Below are 21565 nucleotides of genomic sequence, written 5' to 3'. Positions count from 1 at the left end.
CCTTGTGATCTCCCTTCTAAGCAGGCCACCGTGATCAATACTTCTGTGCGGTCTCTCCAGTGCAAGGGGCATCGACAAGAGCAGAGCTCTGGTGGATCTTTTCCTTCAGGACATCCCAGCAGTAAGGGCTAGGACAGGAGCTGCCATGACAACTGCTCACTAAAGCCACCAGCAGAGGGCATCACCCAGGACAGGTCTAAGCACACTCACACTCACTGAATAGTTACTTAGCCATGGCTTCTGTACAAACACCTCACTAAATGCCACAATTTTGTGACAATGAGATGGGATGGGTAACAAGGTCCCCAACAGAGACAAGGAAGGAGCACGTGAAGCTGAGGAGAGCAGGGCCTTCAGGCTGCCAGTTTGGAGTAGAAAGAACTCGGTCCTCAAGAGTGTGACTAGGGATGACCTCAATGTGTTTGAGTATGTACCTGGAGCGGTGAAGCGCTATGGAAGAAGAGAGGACCTACTGACTGCTTTCAGAACAACTTTAGGATTTAAATAGAAGGAAAGATGTTAAAGTGACTCCCTCAGCTGCCAAGAAGGAACACATGGAGTGTGGTGGAAACTCACCGTGTGACACACTTCAGCTTTTATCTCCTTCAAGGCGCGTTCAGAAAACACACAACCGCAGCATCGGAGGAAGCAAAACCTGGAGAGGGACCAAGGGAGAGCAAGCTTGAGCCGGCCGGCATTATGACCAGTGTGCATACAGTACCCAACCATCGTGCAGAGCAGGGCACAGGGCAGAGCAGGGCCACTCTCCTGAGTGAGCTAAGCAGGGTAGGCAGTTAAGTGCACAGATGGCCACTGGGGAAAGAGCCCACCATGCCCGGTCCCATTTCCCACAAGGCCCTACTACATCTCCAAGACAACACAGAGAAATGAGGCGAGACTGGGGTCATATCAGCCATGTCACCCTCACCTGTGCCGGCCATTCATCTCCAGGCCCACCACAGGGCAGATGAACCGCGCTCTCTGGAGGTCATCATGCTTGTCGCCCTTGGTGTTCCCTTTATCTCCTTCCCAGGCGGGGTTGTCAGAAAGCCTGAGCTCTGTCACATTCTGTGGGGAAGCATTAATAATGCTGACGTGAAATAAGCGCAGGGACCTGACCACAGAGCTCTACAGGTCAGCAGCACAGCACGCTGGCCTGAGAGGGCGGCTCACTTCTATGGAACGCCCATCATTTCAGCAGCACCAGAAGGGAAGGAACTGTAAGCTGACCCAATCGAAGATAGAGACCATTCCAGCATTCAGCATAGGATCTTATCACATGTATTTGTGTACATGTGTGTGTGTGTGTGGGGGGGTGGTGCATGAATGTCTATGTGCTCCTCTGTATGTGCCCGAGGCTCTGGCCAGGTCAATGTCCGGTGTGATCCTCCTGCCTCCACCTCTCCAGCACGTGCTCCTGGCAGAGCCACTGCAGTCAGCTCAGGTGTCCTCTCCCTCTCTGCGGCTTCCTCACTAAGAAAGTCTACGTGAACCTCAGCTCAACACTTCAGCACGGCTGCCTGCCCAGTGAGCCGCAGAGGCTCTGCCGTCTCCAGGTCCCCAGTGCTGAGATTATAGGCACAGGCACACACACAGCTTTATACCTCGGTGCTGGAGATCTGAATTCAAGTCCCCGTGCTCGTCTGTCAAGCCTTTTACCCAATAATCAATCACCACAGCCCCTGAACGCTGTTTTTAAAACAGAGCTTTCTGTGTTGGCTTTAGTAAATACATTGGAGTGCTCCAAGGCGGTCAGAAAACAAGCTGCTGAGCTGTTTCTTTCCTTGCACCACGTGAGCCCCAGGGAACTCCGGTTACAGGTGCTTCACCCACTGAGCCATCTTGCCAGTGCTGAGTTCAGTCCCTAATGTATACAGATTGTATAAATATGCCTAGCCTGGGAGTGGCACTATTTGGAGGTGTGCCATTGTTGCAGTAGGTGTGGCCTTGTTGGAGTAGGTATGACACTGTGGGCATACATAGGCTTTAATACCCCTGTACTAGCTGCCTGGAAGCCAGGATTCTCCTAGCAGCCTTCAGATGAAGATGTAGAGCTCTCAGCTCCTCCTGCACCATGCCTGCCTGGATGCTGCCATGTTCCCACCTTGATGATAATGGACTGAACCTCTGAACCTGTAAGCCAGCCCCAGTTAAATGCTGCCTTGGTTGTGGTGTCTGTTCACAGCAATGATACCCTAACTAAGACACAGATCCTATTAAAGCAACCTCCCTGAGAGGTGCCTGGAGCGCAGCCACACCAGTGTCCTACCTTGATGCTTCTGATGTGCGATGCCGCCTTCCCCAGGGCCTTCTCAGCAGATTTGTCCAACAGAAACTCGATGACCGCGTCTTTGTTATACAGTCTACAAGAGGAAGCGTGAGTTTACTACTGCAGTGATGATTCTAGATGACCAAACAGGGGAAGACCTGACTGTGTCCCCAAAGGTGCCTGCCTTTGCTAAAAACATTCTGCACTGCTTCACTTGCTGCCCGAACACACAAAGCAGCGGCTTAAAGCCAGGATGGTGGACTTTAAGACTTGGAGAATCAACATGCAAGCACTTATCTATCTCTCCCTGTCCTTCAAAAAGTAAAGATCAGAAGATTTAGAACCACTAGGCCCACATTCTTCACTCTAAAAACCAGCTGGAACTGAGTAGCAGCCCGCTCCCCCTCTAACCCCCCACATGTCATGCCCGCTCCACTCCCAACTGCCTCCTGCTCTTGACAGCACTCATGGCTGCTTTATGCTCTGGGGCTTATATCTCAGCATTTACTACTGGCTCCTGAGTATAAAACAAACTGAGATAGAAGGTCCAGGCTATGTCCAGACACGAGCTCACCTTCCCCACTAGTGTGCTTAGGACAGCTCCTATCAATCAAGTACTTCAGTATTTTCTTCAAAACCAACAGAACAAATGAATCTCGGTTACACGAAGGGTCCATACCTGCCAAGCTCACAGGCAACTATTGGGCGCCTCAGGATTTCCTGACTTAGGGTACAGTAGTTCCATTGGGCTACCAGTTCAGCGTCTTTGTCAACCTAAGAAAGAGAACACACACACTCCAGTCCGGTCACCTGTAAGATGTACCTAACTCCGCCCATCCAAGTGAACACGAGGTCCCCAGGGGTGGTGTTTGAGGAGTTTATGAAACCTCAGAGGTGGAGCCTTGTGGGAGGAAGCACGGGCCTGAGGGGGGCTTGGAGGTTTATAACCTCTCCCTACTTCTCCTGCCTGGGGATGAAAATGGATCAGTCAGCTGCCTCTCTGCCACCTGCCGCCATGGACACTCCCTCCAGAGGCCTAAGCCATGGACATCCCCTCCATTCCAACATTCCAACTAATACGCATACTGTGGTGTTTAATTTTAAAATCAGAATAATGACCCACATCCAGTAGCAGTAGTGACCATAATCACAGTATTTGAGAGTCTGAGGCAGGAGGATAAAGTCTGAGGCCAGCCTAGATAACCCAACAAGATGCTACTTCTAAAACAATGGAACCGGTGATCACCCAGCAGGCACTGGTGTTTGCTTCTATGTTGAATGACCTGGTGGCTCACGCCTTTAATCCCAGCACTTGGGAGACAGATGCAAGCAGATTTCTGAGTTCGAGGCCAGCCTGGTCTACAAAGTGAGTTCCAGGACAGCCAGGGCTACACAGAGAAACCTTGTCTCTCGAAAAAATCCGAACAATAATAATAAGAAGAACATCAAAAGATCTGAGTTTGTCCCTAGGTAAAAGGTGAAGGAGAGAACTGACTCTTGCAAACTATCCTCTGACCTCCACATGTCTGCCATACATCCTCCCAACTAAATAAATTAATGTATTTTAAAAACTATAAAAGCAACCATGTCAATGGCTGGGATGTGGAGAACGTGGCTCCAGGGCAGGACATCAGCCTAGCATACATGGGGCTCAATCTCCAGCCTAATAAGTAAGTTGATAATAAGTAAATAGAATAGTGGCATATGAACTTGGGACTTTATAAAGTTTTAAGAAATTAGAGCAGGTGAGATGGCTCAGAGGTGAAAAAACAAAACAAGTTCAATCTGACCGTTGGAAACCACGGTGGAAAGAACCAGCCTCCAAAAGCTGGTCTCTGACCCCCACATTCGCAGCACATAACACACATTTTAAAAGGGTTTAAATTAGTATTATGTTAAGATCCACCAACACCCAACACACACAAGGCAAGTTCATATCCATCTTTAAACCGTGTGTGCAAGCTTTATAAAAACAGAATGGAGGGAGGGCGGGGAGTGAACTCTGCACACACCAAGAGGTCCTCATCCTGATCTATCTCAATCCTAGTACCAACATTAATGCCTATACTTATATAGTAAATTAACATCTTACACAACATAACTTCTTCCTGGCAACACCTGATACAACATCTTCCTGCAATATGGAGGGGGTATAAATGTGCCAAGCTTCAGGGCTGGAGAAACGGCTCAGTGTTTGAGAGCACTCACTGCTCTAGCAGAGGATCCAGTTTTGGGCTACCAATAATCATGCTAGGAAGCTCACAGTGTTAGGTAGCTCACAATTCCAGTTTCAGGGCACTCTATATATATATTCAGGTTCCTGCATACACATGGTGCAAATAAACTCATGTATATATAAATAAATGAAGAAAGAAAGAAAGAAAGAAAGAAAGAAAGAAAGAAAGAAAGAGAGAAAGAGCAAAAATAGAAAAACAAGTGTCAACTTCTGATCACGATTTTGTCTTTCTGGTGACTGGTCCCCAACCAGGAGCTTATCTAGTCCCCACGAGCTGGATGTGGTCGTGCACGCCTCTAATCCCAGCATGTGAGGCAAAGGTAGATGGATCTCCATTGGTTGGAGCCTAGCCTGATCTACAGAGAGTTCCAGACCAGCCAGGACTACATAGTGACACTGTATTTCAAAAAAAAAAAAAAAAAGTCACCACACATCTCACTTAGGGCAAGTGTTATTTCCATGGGACTTAGGGGCTGTGTTGCCAAGACAGGGGCAGATCCCTACCCCATATCTATATGATTACTTCATAACAGGCATTTCAAATGGAAGCTCTAGAAGGGATAATTTGCCATTAGGTCCCAGAATTGTATATATAACAAGCATTTTATAAGTACTTGGACAAATGGGTTAATAAAAACTACTCTTCCTGATCATTCTTTCTTTTCGTTACCCTTCTAAGATCAGGGTTTTTTGTTTGTTGTTTGTTTTTAATTGTTTGGGTGTGGTTGGCTGTTTTTTGCCAACTCTTCCATTACTCCATGTCAGCCCTGGGCACAAGACAACAACAGTAAGATGAATACTTTATGCACACTTGAATGTGACATGTTGGCCTGGTCCGAGGGCACTCTGTCCTCAGACTTTCAACATATGCTCAGTGGATGTCTATAATGTGCAGAAACATCTTATAGACTGCAGAGCTAAGACATGCAAGGATCCCAGAGCACATGGGAGAGAGAGATACATAGTCGATAACCACAGAGGCAGGGATCATAGAAAAAAAAAAAAAAAAAAAAAGGAAAGCAGCAGAGGGGGCGGGCCTAAAGAGTGACTGCAGCTGACTGTGGTGAAGGCTGGGTGGACAAATGAGGGGAAAGAGCCAAGCAGCACACACTGTAACCAGCACTCCGGGGGCTGGGGCAAGCCTGGGCTACCTCACAGCAAGACCTTGCTTCAAGTGGCCCCTCCCCCCCAAGTCATGATGTCACTATGAGTGAGGAATGTTCAGGACGCTGGGGCAAGGTCTATGGTATCTAGAACAGAGTGAAAGAGCTAAAGAGGGGCAGAAGAGAGGGCAAAAAGACAAGCAGAGGTTTGTTCACACAGGACCCAATGGAGTTTATTAGGGATGTGTCAGGAAGTTATGCAGTGTCTTAAGTACAACACTGGATGGGATTCACCTCCCATCCCAAAGTTCTCTGAATGTTGGATCAGGAAACATGATCCTCCCCGTGCTGGGAACTGTATCGGGGGCATTCTCTCCCCGTGCTGGGAACTGTATCGGGGGCATTCTGTGCCTTCTATTATTAAACAGTCATCATCAACACTAGCTTTGAAATGCACATAAATGGATGGGGACAGTGGTTCATGACTCTAGGCCACGTCAGTGGTGTTAACTAACTTTGCGGCATTCAATTTCCCATCCATTAAGTACACACTTTGCTCAATGTCTTGTAAGATTTACAGAATGCCCACGCATTTATTCAAAAATATTCACTGTGGCAGAAACTGTGCTAGTTCTGGAAGAAAAACAGTGCACAGAGTTCACCAGGAGGAGCTTGCAGTCACGTGACCATCAGCTGGGCTCAACCACCAATTCAGAGTGCTAAGAGCTGATAATTAGTTTAAGAAGGGTGTGACTTCACAAAGGGGAATGGTTTGGGGAGACTTTAATACACAAAGCTCAGGCTGGAGAGATGGCTCCGTGGTTAAGCCTGTGTACTGCTCTTCCAAAGGATCCGCGTTTGGTTCTAACAGCCAAGATTAATGGCTCACAAAAACCTGTAGCTCTAGCTCCCGGGCGTCCGATGCTTTCTTCTGGCCTCCTTGGATACCACACTCACACACAAAACATTTTTAAAAAAAGTATTATTCAAATACCAAGGCCTGTTGGCCAACACCTTTAATCCCAGTGCTCAGCAGGCAGAGGTGGGAGTCCCAGCCAGCCAGGGCCACACTGTGAGAGCCTTTCACAAAAACACACAAAGTCCATAAATAGCATCTATCACCGTGATCGTCGCTAGCTACAGATACGTTCCAGTCCTGGCTGGGCCACTAACTAGCTCTCCAGTCTCCGTCCCGTTCAACGTTAATGTTTCAAATCAACACAGCGTCTGTGGGGAGGATCCCAGTCTAACCGTACTGTTCAGTGCCTGCAAACAGTAAACCCTCCACAAGCGCTGTGACCACCGTTCATCCCGAGCCCCGCAGCCCGCAGTCCCCACTGACCTTCTCGACCTTCTTCGGCCCCTTCACCAGCTCGTGCCTCTTGGGGATGGTGCCTCCGTCGCAACCCATCCCAAAGCCGAAATCAGAAACCGTAGCAAAAACCAGAAGCCTTAGCAAAGACGAGAAGCCGTCGCTTCCGGGGTCTCTGGCGAAACCCTACCTACTTCCGGCGCTCCTTGATGACGCACACAACCAGCGCGCCGCGAAAGGGGCGGGGTCGCCGCGCGAGGCCTTGGTCCACACCAATTGTCTTGAAAATCTTGTCCGGGAGTTGGGCGTGGTTTCAGGGCGACGTGCTGGAGCATCCTTGGAGTGCGTCCACTTCCGGTCGTGGGCGGTCCCTGTTTTTTCCTCTGTGGTTCCGTAAGCTTGGGCCTGAGGGAGGACGGGAGAACATTTGTCGGGGTTGTCCCGAGGTCTGCGTCTCTGGCATTTTTGCAGACCAGTAGTGCTGTAAGTCTAAGGAGGAGATGGCCGGAATCTGTCTTCTCAGCTACCTCTCATGTATTTTAAATCCAGACTTAGAAAAGAAAAGACGTTGTGGGTGCTAGAGGGATGGCTCAGTGGTTAAGATCACTGACTGCTCTTCAGAAGTTCTGAGTTCCATTCCCAGCAACCACATGGTGGCTCACAACCATCTATAATGATATCTGATGCCCTCTTCTGGTGTGTTTGAAGACAGCTACAGTGTACTCAAATACATAAAATTAAAAAAAAAAAAAAAAAAAAGACGTGGTGGGTGGGCCTGCTTGTGCGCTACCTAACTGCAGATGCCTGTCGAGGCCTGAAGAGGGTGTTCTATCTTCCTGGGACTGGAGTTGATATGGTTGTGAGCTGCTGGGGTTCTGGGAATCCATCCTGTGCTTACTCAAAGAACAGCAAGCATTCTTAGCCACTGAGCGCCTCTCCACCCTGTATCCAGATGTATTTTGGGCAGAAGCTAGGGCTACAGTGTCTCCAACAAGCTTAGAGTAGCCACTCATCCCATTGTACCAGCTACAGAGATTAGTGCAGACAGAGAAAGGGGAGGGTGATCATATTGGGAAGAGAACAAATAAGGGGTTCAGTGACCCCCTAGTCTGCCTTTGGGGTACTAACATGAGCTGTAGGCCCAGAGGAACAACAGGGGCAAATGGTATGCATAAGTGAGCAGTCCTGGGATAAGTATGGCCTCCTTCATTTCTGTGTCTACACCAGTCCTGCAAGGTGGCCATTCTGAAGCCCACACTGCTTAAAGTGACCAGATAGTCTCAGATGACCATCTTTTCTGCCTTTTCACCCTCACTTAGGGGAGTGCTGTGTCCTCTGGGACTCCAATGCTCCTGGGATCCTAGGTGGTTGCAGGCCTAAGAAGTGACTTACTGTGCCTTCAGCTTTATGACACTAAACACCCTCAACTTGTCGATGGCTCTTTCAAGGGAGAGAGTCACACGTAGGTGTCTTAACAGTAGTTCTGCATCTGATTTTGTGGCTTCTGAAATTTCATAGCTCAAAGGATGCAACTTGCCACAAAATGCAGAGATCAATCAAAGGTTAAAGCCAGGTGGTGGTGGCGCACGCCTTTAATCCCAGCACTTGGGAGGCAGAGACAGGCGGATTTCTGAGTCTGAGGCCAGCCTGGTCTACAGAGTGAGTTCCAGGACAGCCAGGGCTATACAGAGAAACCCTGTCTCAAAACAAACAAACAAAAATTAAGTACAAAATTAGGAACTGGCTCTCTTAGTTTCCTGCCATGGTTGTGTTGCCCCGGTTTAGGGGTGAGAGGAGTGTGCAGGTTCAGAGAACCCCAAAGGCTCACAGGTATTCTGTCCTTAGGGAAACATAGTCTGGCAGTGGTGGTGGTTTGCGGAAAGGTGGAAGTGCCTGTGTAGCCAAGGGTGATCTTGAACTTCTGATCCTCCTGCCTCAGTCTCTTCAATGCTGGGATCACAGTTGTGCACCACCACACCCAGTTATGCCCCCCAAGGCTTTGTGTGTAATAGGCGGACACAATATCCAGTGAGGCAGAGCCTCAGCTCTTACATTATTTTAACAGCCCTGGTGTTTTTGTTTGAGACACGCTCTTACTATGTAGCCATGTCTGGCCTGGAACTCACTATGTAGACCAGGCTGGCCCTAGAACTCTTGGAAATATGGCTGCCTCTACCTCTTGAGTCCTGGGGTTTAAGGGATGTACCACCATGCCTGGCTTAATGTAGTTATTTAATGAATCTCTTTAAAAGGAATACAGTTTCTAGGCCCCCTCTTCCTTCTCCTCCTCCTCCTCCTTCCTCCCTTTTCCTCCTCTTCTTCCTCCTTCTACTCCTTCCTCCCCTCCTCTGTCTCCTTCTACTCTTCTTGAGACAGGGGCTTACTGTGTATCCCTGGCTGGCCTTGAATTCACAGAAATAAATCTGCAAACAAAAATGATTTGGTCAGTTATGACACACTTCTCTCTGTGAAAAATTCAAACTAACCTAGGTGAGAGTTTCCTTGCCTCCTATGTCCCTTAGAATTTTCCTTTCTATCTTTCCTGCCTCAAAAACTGTGTATTAGAATTTTCAAAAGTCTTTAAACTTATTTTCATTTTATGTGTTTGAATGGTTTGCCAGCATGCATGTACGTACGTAGACTACAGCTCAGGTGTGGAGGTTGGAGAACAGTTTACAGGAGATGGTTCTATCTTTCCACTATTTGGATCCTGTGGATCAGCAAGCACCTTTATCCACTGACTTGTTTCACCCTCTGGCCCAAGGAGTTTTATAAATATTATTTGTTGGGGAGCGGTACATGCCTATAATCCTAGCACATGGGAAGATGGTGCTTTTGAAGCTAGCCCGGGCTACGCAGCAAGACCCTCTCTTAAAAAAAAAATGTATTTGCAGCAAAACGGATACATGACACCCAGTGCTTGTCACACTGGAAGCTGCTCAGTGGGTCATCACCACTTCCATCCTCTCTGTGGACTGAACGTAAGCGAGGCCAGATTGCTGTCACCACCACCCACCGTTTCCTCTTTCTTCTTGTGGAGGAAATGGTACAGAATGTTGGTTATTAGAAAAAAACATATTCAACAAGAAGCCTCCAAAAGCTGAGAGAATGCGTTTGATTCTAAAGCCCCAGGCCGTCTTCTGCAATGAGTCTGGGCGGGCTCACTGCCATCTTTGCAAAAAGAGAAGGAAGCATCTGCAGCCGTTGCAGGGTTTCTCGTGAGGTTTGCTCTTTGTCGACAAGGGCTTTCTTTGCTTGATTTGTAAGGTCTCACATAGTGGCCTCAAAATGACCTCGAAATCCTGACGATCCTCCCCCTCCCATCTGTGAGGTGCTGGGGATGGAGTCAGGGCTTCCTTCGTGCATGCTAAGCACACACTAGCAACTTACCCGGGTCTCTTGATGACAGTTCTTGGATTGAACAGAACTCAAGAAATGTAAAACTATGAAAAGCAGCCCCAGGTCACAGGTTCCTAGGCTGTCTGTCACTGGGGGAAGGCGGGGCTCAAGTTGATGAGGCATTAGAACATCGCAGAGCCAAAGAACCAGTGCAAATAGATACTGTTATCATTGAGTGACCGACTTCACCCTTTGGTTCCCTGTGGTATTCCCTGCTTCCAGCTACATCCCATCCCTGCTCCTAGCTGCCTCTCCAACCTTGCAATGTGTATCTTCCATTTCTGCATATCTGAGCAGACCATGTAGCATTTTGTTCTGATCTGTTATCTTCTCAAGAGTGCTGCAGCTGACGACCTTAAAAGATAACTTTCGTCCTCGAGATTGCAGACCAGATTTTATTTTTGCTAAAGAAAAAAATTCATCCATCTATCTACCAATAGACACCTATTGTTTTTTGACAGGGGCTCACTGTATAGCCCTGGGCGGCCTGGAACTTGCTCTTTAGCTCAGGCTGACCTCAAACTCAGAGCTACACCTGCCTCTGCCCCCAGAGCTCTGGGATTAAAGGTGTGCACTGCCACCACCACCACCACCCAGCAGACAGATAGAGATAGAGATACCTCAACTTGTAGCAATTCTCCTGCCTCTGCTTCCCAATCGCCAGCTGCTGAAAATCAGATAAATAATGGTGTCTTAGAGACACAGCTCTACCAGCTATGCTCAGGGTCTATTGTAAAAGGCAAGGCATTCCTAACCTCAGAGGCTCCTTGGCTCTGATACAAACCTGTTGTATCCGGCCTACGTGTGAGCTCACCCCTACATCCAGCCTTGGGACTGAAATGACATGGATCAGTCGGTAATGTAGAAGTGAGCGCCAGTTTCTTTTGATGCTGCCAATCCTTGTTTCTGGGCAGACGTATGTCTATGCAGTGTGCCTGGCTGCCAGGCTTAGGAGAGACAGCTCCAAGGGTGGCTCTAGATCAGCACATGGAAACTTGGACTTGGGAGGGCTTTTCACCATTCTCAGGATGGCTAAGCATGGCTCTCTGCGTCTAAACTACGCATACAGTGTGATTCAGTGTAACCATCTGCTTTCCCCTGGATGGTGGCGCACACCTTTAATCCCAGCACTTGGGAGGCAGAGGCAGGAGGATCTCTTGAGTTCAAGGCCAGCCTGGTCTACAGAGTGAGTTCCAGGACAGTCAAGGCTACATAGAGAAGCCCTGTCTCAAAAAACCAAACAAAAAGAAGTGAGGCATAGGTCTGAGTGTGACTGTAAGTCCCCTTGTGACTAATTAGGTCACAGGGTTACTTAAGACCCACCTACATAGTCTCTTCTCCCAGAACCTCCAATCTTTATTTCTGCACCCAGAGCTGACAGGAGGAATCCTTGGGTGCATCACACTGCCACACAGAGCCAGCGGTTAGGGTTATTGGAATTTGAGTATGTTTCGGTGTGTGTGTGTGTGTGTGCCCGTGCCCGCGCACACATAAAGCAGTGGAAATGTGTGAAAGAGAGACTAGCAGGGCATGTGGAGGAGATGTATTTGTGAGTGAGTTTGTGTGGGTGAATGAGTAGTAGTAATTTGAGTGTGTGTCTGTGAAAAGGTTATTCACACTGTCGGGGCAGGCACCTGATCTAAGGTAGTATAAGCAAAGGGAAGTCCCTCTCCTCTGGTCATAATCCAAGGCAGCCACTTTGCCCCCACGGGAGTTGACTCGTGTGTGTGGACCTGGAAACTGTCCCTTGACACCCCTGGAGGCCCCGTGGCTAGTTGGCTCCAGGTTGTCTTAAAAGCCCAGCGTTTTGCTGCATTGCTAAGATGGAGTGGGCACAGCTTCTGTCCCAGCAGGATCCTAACAGGTGAGATCCTGCCGTTCAGAATGTGACAACCCACCTCCACCCCAGCCCCACAGGGGGCTGAGCCTAAGCCTCACAGGGGTCCTCATTTTAGGGTCTTGAGATGGCAGCTGCTAGGGGCAATGGCTTCTTGTTTGTTTACTTGAGACAGAGTCCCCAACTGCTCCCTTTCCACCCCTTCTCCCTACCGCCATTCACTCCCCTCTGTCACCTCTGTTTTGGTCTCCTGAGAGGGGTCCCATGTAGCCCAGGCTGGCTTTGAACTTCTGATCTTCCTGCTTACCTTCCAAGTGTTGGAATTACAGATGTATACCTCTATACCTAGCTCTACACTCAACATTAAAATTTTTTATTATTTATTTATGTATTATGTATTATGTGGCTAGGCCTTAGCGGTGGTCCACACGTTTGATCCCAGCGCTCAGGTGGCAGAGGAAGGTGAGTCTGTGAGTCTGAGCGAGCCTGCTCTACAGAGTGAGTTCCAGGACAGCCAGAGCTACACAGAGGAACTCTTTCTTTTAAAAAACTACATATCTATGCTGGTTTTGATACAAGCTGGAATTATCAGAGAAAGGAGCCTCTCTTGAGGAAATGCCTCCATGAGATCCAGCTGTAAGGCATTTTCTCAGTTAGTGATCAAGGGGGGAGGGCCCAGCCCATTGTGGGTGGTGCCATCCCTGGGCTGGTAGTTCTGGGTTATAAGAAAGCAAGCTGAGCAAGCCAAGGGAAGCAAGCCAGTAAGTAACATCCCTCCATGGCCTCTGCATCAGCTCCTGCTTCCTGACCTGCTTGAGTTCCAGTCCTGACTTCCTTTGGTGATGAACATCAATGTGGAAGCTGAATAAACCCTTTCCTCCCCAACTTGCTTCTTGGTCATGATGTTTGTGCAGGAATACAAACCCTGACTAACACACACACATACTCTTTCTCTCCCCTCCCCATCTATCTATCTATCTATCTATCTATATATATACATACGTTGTGTGTGTGTATGCATCGTATGTGCACAGGTGCCCTCAGAGCCTAGAAGACATTGGGTCTTCTGGAGCTGTAGTTGCAAGCAGTTGTGAGCTGCCTAATGAAGGTGCTAAGATCTGAACTTAGGTCCTCTGGGAGAGCAGAAAGTGCTCCCTGCCCCCCCCATCAACATTTAAAAAAAGGATTTATGTTTATTCAAAGTGTATGAGGGTTTGCATGTATGAATATGTGTGGATGTATGTTTGTACGTGCATATGCATTTATGTATGTATTGTGTCACTCTCATGCTTGCTGTCTAAGGAGCCAGTAGAGTTGCAAATGGCTGAGGTCTTCTGTGAGAGTAACAAGCTCTTAACCACGGAGCCGTCTCTTCAGTCCTTACAGCCAGTATTTTCACACATGTTCTAGTCCCTCCAGCCAGTATTTTCATGTGCCCACTACATGCAGATAAGACAGGATTTGGACTTGGCACCTCTGCAGGAGACACAACCTGGGAATGCTTTCTTCTTCAGTCAAAGTATCCTGTGCTCAGGAGGGACAGGGCCCTCCCATGGGGGAAAGCCTAAGGTAACCATAGTAACGTGAGGTGAAAGGCAGAGCTTTGGGGAGAGAGAACGGAAGTGGTTTGCATGAGGAGCTCGGTAACACTTCCACAGCTGTGACCAACTGTGGGTGTCGTCTGCATGCCACATCTTCCTGACCCACTCCGGGAATACACCAATGATGGTTTTGCTTTCCAGTCCAGATAGACACATACAAACTTGCAGATGCATTCAAAGTGGAGGTGTCTTTAACAAACACTTTACTTTGGTACCAGCACTCAGGTGACACGGCTCAGAGGCCCTTTCAGAGAAAGGATTGCTGCCAGCTTGCTCGTATGTTTTAAGTTTTTAATTACAAGTTTCGTTTTATTTTGTGCATGGATGTCTGAAGACAGTTATCAGGAGTCTCCTCTCCTTCCACCACGTGGGTCCCTGGGATAGAACTCAGGAAATCAGGACTGGGGTTAGGTGCCTCTACCTCCTGAGCCATCAGGACCTTGCAAGTATGTTTAAACCCAAGATTATAGATAAATAATATAACAGATTTGAGACTAGTGAAATATAAACCTAATCTAACTGAGCAGGGGAACAGATCAATACAGGATTTGTAACACAAAATAAGTTAGTAGGGGACTCAACAGAGCACATAATTGTCACCTTTGGGGTGAAGTAACAGCATACATTTGGGGGACTAGGGATCAGTCTTCGTGGCAGAGTACATGCTTAGCATTTGTGAAACCCTAGATTAAGTTTCTAGCAACACATGCACACGCGTGCATGCACACAGGTGTTTGTGCATAAACAGTTTGTATACATCTCACAGTATTCATCTAAAACAACTGATTGAAAAAAGGCAAACTCATTACTCTTCAGGAGGCTTTAAAAAAATAGTTTCTTACTATATAGTCTTTGGCTTGGAGCTTACTGTGGACTAGTCTAGCCTGTCCCTTTGTCTGTCTTCCCAATTAGATGGTGCCTCTGTGAGGTCAGAGCCTGTTTCACACTGCTGTCTCTTCAACTCCTTGACCTTGACCTTAGGCGCTACCTAACAAATGTAGAGTGACTGTAAGCCACACACTCATTTGACTGACACGAAACGTGGCTCCTACAATGCCACTGCCCCTGTTGATGCTGAACACCTCGGCTCAGTGAGTTCAGCATCTCAAGGTCTTGACTTGTCGCCTGCCTCTCTTTCTTGACCTCGTGGTCAGTCAGTGGCCTTCGGAGGCTTAGCCACTTACTAACACCAGCTCTGACACCCGTGGCTGTTTCAGCCATTCTGATTGGCTTTTCCACGGAACAGAATGGTGGGTGTGAAACTGGCCGGGAGCGGACCTCCGCAGGCTTCATTCCAACGTGTCTCTGAATTTCCGAGAGTGGTGCTCTAGCCTCTCCACCTCTGACTGGAGGAGGCTCAGGGCACTGGGGCTCGGGTACTGGATCACTGCACTTTTGGTGGCCAGCGCCAGGTCCTTGAGCAGCCCGCAGAGGTGACTGCTGCCACACAGGATCTCATTGCGTTCATCTTTCTCCTGGGTCTCACTGCACAGCGTGTCCACCAGCTTCTGTCCAACTGTGATGACTAGCTTGCTCTGAGTGATGAAGACCTCGGGGGGCTGGCCGTTGCTGAGGCTGCTTGCAAAGACACTGATGGCTTTGAAGAGTGCTCCGAAATAGAGTCTGCTATGCTTAGACAGGTGGATCTTCCTCTCGGTGTTTTGCCCACTGGGAGATGGAGAGGTAAGAGGGGGAGGACTCTAGGGAAGAGGAAGGAGAAAACATGTAAGGACTAGAACCACCAGCGGGATGCTGGTTGTCTTTCCTCTCCTGTCTTGGCTCAATTTGCAAGAACCCTTATAAGAAAAAGCAGAAGCCAAGCGGTGGTGGCACACATCTTTAATCCCAGCACTCGGGAGGCAGAGGCAGGTGGATTTCTGAGTTTGAGGCCAGCCTGGTCTACAAAGTTCCAGGACAGCCAGGGCTACACAGAGAAACCCTGTCTCGAAAAATGAAAAAAAAAAAAAAAAAAGAAAAAGAAAAAAAACAGAAAGAAAGAAAAGGCAGATTTGTTAAGGAAATGCAGAGCTGGCTGTGACACTTGAATTGAATGTGAATTGAATGTCAGTGTTTGCTTGTGTTTTGTTTTGTTTTGTAAGACAGGATTTCTCTGTGTAGCCCTGGCTGTCCTGGAACTCACAGAGATTTGCCTGCCTCTTCCTCCCACGTGCTGGGATTGAAGACATGAGGCTCAAATATCAGTGTTTCCCAAGTACTGTTACATATGCAACTGTATGTATTCTTTTTTTTTGTTGTTATTGTTTCTTTTTTTTTTTTTTTGGTTTTTCGAGACATGGTTTCTCTGTATAGCCCTGGCTGTCCTGGAACTCACTCTGTAGACCAGGCTGGCCTCGAACTCAGAAATCCACCTGCCTCTGCCTCCCAAAGTGCTGGGATCAAAGGCTTGCGCCACCACGCCCGGCTCTGTATGTATTCTTTTGTTATAGATTGCAACACAGTTGTGTGTACGATTTTACTCATCCAGCTCTGTAAGACATAAGAATCACATTTTAACACATCTATAACGATAAATTTGCGACTTTCCAGTGTTCTAGGGGTGAGGAACTAGATGTTAAATCCACTCTTTGCAGGCAGAAGGAAGAGTGCCCATTCAAGGCTGGCCTGCCCTATATGATGAGCCCCGTTTTTCAGGCAGACAGTAGAACCAGTGAGACAGACAGACAGAAAGACAGACATTGCATCATGAGCATCTTGGCTTGAAAATGAAAAATGTACCTGGGTCAGGGATCAGGGCTGAAGCTGCCATCTCTTAATGAGGGGCTGCTGTGAGCCTTAGTCAGTTAGCAGGCAGGGAGGGCCCCTGGGAAGCCAAATGGTGCATCCCACACATGGGCCAGTGGGGAAGCCTTGTTAGTATGAAATAGCACTGTGCAGATGTGGGCCCTGGACCAGCCCCATCACCATCAACTTGGGCTTGCTGGGGATGCAGATTCTCCACCTCTGTCCAGACCCAAGAGATCAGAAACTGACTTGGAGAAAGCCAAGGCATTCCTCTTGTGGGACAAAACAGTGTGGCTGTCAGCAGGAGGAGCAAAGCTGAGTGATAAGGGCTTAGAGAGCAGAGCGCTGAGAGAATTGGGCTCTTGCCCAGAATTGTTGCTGAGAAGGCAGATAACCTTGTCCAAGTCAATGGACATCTGTATCCTGTCTTGCTCTCTCCAGGACCCTGGTTGCTAGGCAGCTCTGTAGCCTTCATCTTTACCCTCTCAGTGTTGTCTGGGTTCTTACTTGGGTTTTAAATAGACTCACTGTTTATGCTTATGTGTGTGGGGTGTGTGTGTGTGTGTAATGTATGGTTCATGTATGTAGGTGTACAGATATTGCGGTGCACATACATTCAGAAGCCAAAACACGGCACCAGGTTTCTTCCCCGGTCTTTCCTTGTTTTACTGCCTTGAGAAAGGTCTCTCAGAGAACTGGAAGGGCCCCATTTTGGCTTGGCTTGTTGGCCAGTGAGCTCCCAGAATCTCTCTCTCCCACCCACCAGTGCTGGGGTTACAGGCACATGGGGGCCAGCCATGCCTGGCTTTTTTACATGGGTGCTAGGGATTTGAACTCAGGTCCACATGCATTCATAGCAAGCACTCTTACTATGGAGCCATGTCGCTAGCCCTGGACTCAATGTTGGCACGTTAATTTAGTGGAAACATTTAAAGTTGGTAAACGGAAAATTGCCTCCTGCCACAAATAGAAGACAGCCAGTAAAGACAAACAGTGATAACATCTTTGGTTTAAAAGACGTGGATCAAGTGTCAAAGATACCATGAAGATACCTAACCCCTGAGCCAAAGTGCTTTACTGTGCTCATCATCAGAGACATGAAAGGGATGCCAGGTGAGGGTGTAGCTCAGTGGTGGTCTTTGCCTGTCTTGCACAGAGCCCTAGATCCAATTCCAAGTACAAAGAAAGGAAAGAGGGGAAGAGACAATTATCACAAGACGTGTGACAGTGTCATTAAATGCCATGTTGGTGCTACTCATGATAACCCCAAACAATACCTAAATTTTTTCCCCTGATACTCAGGGGCTGATGCTCTACCCTGGGTGTCCAGGTGTCCTTCCACTACTAAAGAAAGCAAAAGACAGATGGAGGCCTTGAACATGGAGTAGGCTATAACACTGAATTTTCATAGCCAAGGAGAGCTCTCTAGGGCAGAATCACAATCAGAGCACTGGGGAGCACTCCGACTTACCATGCCATGGAAGTCTGGGTTTCTGTTTGACTTTCCTTCCATGGTGGGCTTTCCTTTCTCTTGTAGGTTAGGTGACTGCTGAAAAAAAAAATCAAATCTTCCAATCACTAATTTGAATAGCTTTCAAATTACGATAGCTGCTCAAGTTCACTTTTTTTTTGTTTTGCTTTTATGGTTGGTGGGTTTTGTGCCCCCCAAGGCCCCTCAAGATCTTGCTGTGTAGCCTAGATTGGCCTGAAACTCCCCACCCCCTTCCTTAGCTTCCTGAGTACAGAGGTTACAGGCATGACCACCATGCCCCACTTTAAAAGTTTACTCCTAAATGTGAGATTTTGTTCATGATTCTGCCTACTGATTCATTTATTGGCTTTGGTGGCCAAGGGCTGCGTCCTGCCTGCCAGGGTAGCCCGACAGGACAGAAATGAACAACCATCAACTTCTAGAGTGTGTCGATGCTCGTCTAGCAGCAGGGACCTTGGAAGGAGCTGGGATGGTCACTTGCTGGGCCTCAGCAGTCTAAGGATGCCTAAACTCAGGCATCTCCTTGTGGAGTCCAAAGGCAGCCAGCCAGAGCAATGTTTCTCGGGGTGCCTGGAGCTGCAGGCTGGTCAGTCTGGCCCAGAGAAGAATACATGTTCTCCTCTGACTCTGAGAAACTACGACTCCAAGCTGGAACATGGAGAGATCTGGCGGTCAGCAGCACAGGCCTGTGACTCCAGCATCCTGGGAGGGGTGCTGGCTGGTTTTATGTTAACTTGACATAAGCTAGAGTCATTGGAGAGGAGGGCGCCCCAATTGAGAAAGTGCCCTTATAAGGTAGGGATGTAGGCAAGCCTGTAGGGTGTTTTTTAATTAGTGATTGATGTGGGAGGCCCCCCGCCCAGTGTGTGTGGGTGCCTCCCCTCTGGGTACTAAGTTCTATAAGACAGCAGGCTGAGCAAGCCATGCAGAGCAAGCCACTCCTTTATAGCCTCTGCATCAGCTCCTGCCTCCAGGTTCCTGCCCTGTTTGAGTTCCTGTCCTGGCTGCCTTTAGTGATGGACTATGATGTGGCAGTGTAAGCCAAATGAACCTTTCCTCTGGAATTTGCTTTTGGTCATGGTGCTTTGTCATAGCAACAGAAACCCTATCTAGGACAGGAGGCTAAGGCAGGAAGAACCCAAGTTCAAAGCTTGCCTGGGCAACTTAGGGAGATCCTGTCTCAAAATAAAGGGTAAAAAGAGTGGTGACTGTCATGGGGGCACATGCATCTAAACCAGGCTTCAGGAGGCAGGAGGGGGGACAGGGGAGGCAGAGGTGGCAGAGGTGAAAACAGGTGTATCTCTGTGAGTTCCAGGACAGGGCCACATAGTGAGATCCTGTCCCCCAAACAAACAAAGCCCAAACAACCATAAGAGACGGAGAAAGGCAGAGACAGACACTGCACACCACACACTCAAAAAAAGCCAGGAGACAGTTCAATCAGTAAAGTGCTTTGCAAGTATAAGGACCTGGGCTCAACCACTGGCACCCATGGAAAAAGACTGGGTGTGGTGGCACAAGCCTGTCTCTCCAGCTCTGGGACGCAGAGGGAGGCGGATCCCCAGGCACTGCCGTCCAGCCAGCCTAACCTACTCAGCCACTTCCAGGTCAGTGAGAGACACTGAGGAACAATACCCAGGCTTATCCTATGGCTTCCCCATGAACGTGCAAGTGCACATTTCTACAGGCACATGATGCCAGCATCTGCCTCAGTGATGACCAGTTCAGGTAACAGATGAAGTCCCCTGTGTACTGTTTGTCACCCTGACTTACCTGCCAACAGACATTCACTCTGTTTTTCCTTGCTAGTTCAAAGGAGTGTTCAGTTGTCGGTTGCCTGTCGAAGGGGCTGCTCTCTTGGTAGGACTCAGTTTCTCTTTGGGGAGGCCGGATGCATCTCTCACACTTCAAGTCCATCTCTCCTTTCTCACAGTTCTGTTTAAAAAGGAGCTTCCCATTGGCAATGACGATGGAGGTAAACCTCTTGACGTCTTCTGGAACTATTCGTGCAGTGGCGACAAACCTCTCCAGGTCATCCAGGCTGTTTTGGACTTTGTCTGTCACAAGAACTTCCAGGGACCAATTGCAGCGGTCCAAGCTTCCCTTGGCATCCAGCAGTGTCTGGTAGGAGCTAGAGATTGTCTGGAGCTGATCTCTAATTCTAGCCTGAAGGTAGCTGTCTGTGAGATTGCAAGCGGTCCCACCAACCCCTTGGGCAAAATCCAGAAATTCTCTTACAGATTCCTCTACGTGGTCAGCGGCCCTGCGGATTCTGTGGATGTTGGTTTCCAAGGAGTCTTTGAACCTCCAAGTCCTGCTTACAAAGAGCAGCAGGCCCGCCGCCGAGCTGGCCACTTTGTGTTGCAGAGACACTGCTGTCTCCTTTGCAAAGTCCACGTCCATCCATAGCTCCTTGACGGAGTCCTCTGAGGAGGAGCCAGAGGAGGAGTCCATGGATATGGAGGAGCAGGAAGACACCACACTAGCCCTGCTGTCTGAGCTGGCAACAGATAATCGGTCCGAGTCAGGAGACAGGAAACTTGTCTGTCCGGAGATCCAGGGGGAATTTTCTGGAGCCTCTCTGCCTCTCTCCAGCTCCTTTCCAGCCAGAGACACACCCTGCATGGCTTTAGGGGCGTTATGAGACACACCCTGCATGGCTTTAGGGGTGTCATAAATGTTAGGCATGGTGTTCTGTTGCTCCACTCTGGGAATAAGAAACCTGGAAGGGACCTTGTAGCTGCCACCTGCATCAGAGGGCAGTGGGTCCCTGGACGTTGGGAAGGCATAGGTAGGTTCTTCTGGGAGGCTGTTTTTTCTCTGCACAGTGTTCCCCAGCTGTGGGGAGAGGGCCACAGCTCCAGTGTGGACAGCAGAGGAGCCTGGAATGGCTCTGGAACCTGAGTCTTTGGTGAAGCTGGTCATAGACACATTTCTGACATCGGCCTTTTCCAGCAACACCGGAGTGTCATGAATCCGTTCTGACTTCTGAGGGCTGGATAACGGGTTATAGCCACCACCTTGTCTGAAGGCCATTGTCGGTGCCAATGTAACATCCCGTCCCTGGAGGAAAAAAACACACACACACAAAGTTGTCCCCGGTTAGTAACAACCAAACGAGAGTCCGACAGACCCTTGACATCCGAGTGCACTGTTTTGCTCAGGTTCCTTCAGTGTGCCCTCCCCACCCCCATTGCTCTTGTCACTCAAGGGCTCTCCCAGTCTGGCTTCATCCTCTGTCAAACCTCCTTTCTCTGCACTTCCACAGCCACCCATCTCCGTCTGCACACTCATGGTGGTTTGAACTAGAATAACCCCCATGGACTCCTATATCCGAATGCTTGGTTCCCAGTTGGCCAGACCGTCTGGGAGGATTGGATGTGGCCTTGTTGGAGGAAATGGGTCACAAAGGAAAGCTTTCTTCCACCATCCCCTGTGCGCTCTCTGCCCCCCTGCTTATGACTTAAGATGTAAGCTTTCAACTGTTCCTGCTGCCATGGCTCCGTTATGCCATCCTGGGGTCAAACCCTCTGGAGCCACCAGCCCAATGGACTGCTGGATTTTATAGGTTACC

At 48.7% G+C, this 21565-nt stretch overlaps 2 protein-coding genes across 8 annotated transcripts in view; both read right to left on the bottom strand.

Moving 5' to 3' along the window:
• Rtf2 (replication termination factor 2) overlaps nt 1–7112 on the bottom strand; it is a 29322-nt gene extending 22210 nt beyond the window's left edge. Inside the window, exons 1-5 of the mRNA NM_025542.2 lie at nt 6951–7112; nt 2949–3043; nt 2270–2363; nt 929–1068; nt 577–655 (exon numbers count right to left, since the gene is read on the bottom strand). Of these exons, the coding sequence (NP_079818.1) occupies nt 577–655; nt 929–1068; nt 2270–2363; nt 2949–3043; nt 6951–7019 (477 nt within the window). The 5' untranslated portion in view covers nt 7020–7112. The remainder of the gene's footprint in view (nt 1–576; nt 656–928; nt 1069–2269; nt 2364–2948; nt 3044–6950) is intronic.
• A 6825-nt stretch (nt 7113–13937) lies between these two features.
• Cass4 (Cas scaffolding protein family member 4) overlaps nt 13938–21565 on the bottom strand; it is a 40109-nt gene continuing 32481 nt past the window's right edge. For 2 of the 7 annotated variants that reach the window (NM_001379465.1, NM_001080820.3), the window contains exons 5-7: nt 19765–21054; nt 17971–18048; nt 13938–15457 (exon numbers count right to left, since the gene is read on the bottom strand). In NM_001379465.1, coding sequence (NP_001366394.1) covers nt 15047–15457; nt 17971–18048; nt 19765–21054 — 1779 coding nt within the window. In that variant the 3' untranslated portion in view covers nt 13938–15046. The remainder of the gene's footprint in view (nt 15458–17970; nt 18049–19764; nt 21055–21565) is intronic. The other 5 variants (NM_001379466.1, NM_001379467.1, NM_001276422.2 and 2 more) reach the window with 3 other exon arrangements.

The sequence above is a fragment of the Mus musculus genome, chromosome 2, assembly GCF_000001635.26.
Source record: "Mus musculus strain C57BL/6J chromosome 2, GRCm38.p6 C57BL/6J".
Lineage (NCBI taxonomy): Eukaryota > Metazoa > Chordata > Mammalia > Rodentia > Muridae > Mus > Mus musculus.
This window is presented reverse-complemented; position numbering and strand designations above follow the sequence as displayed.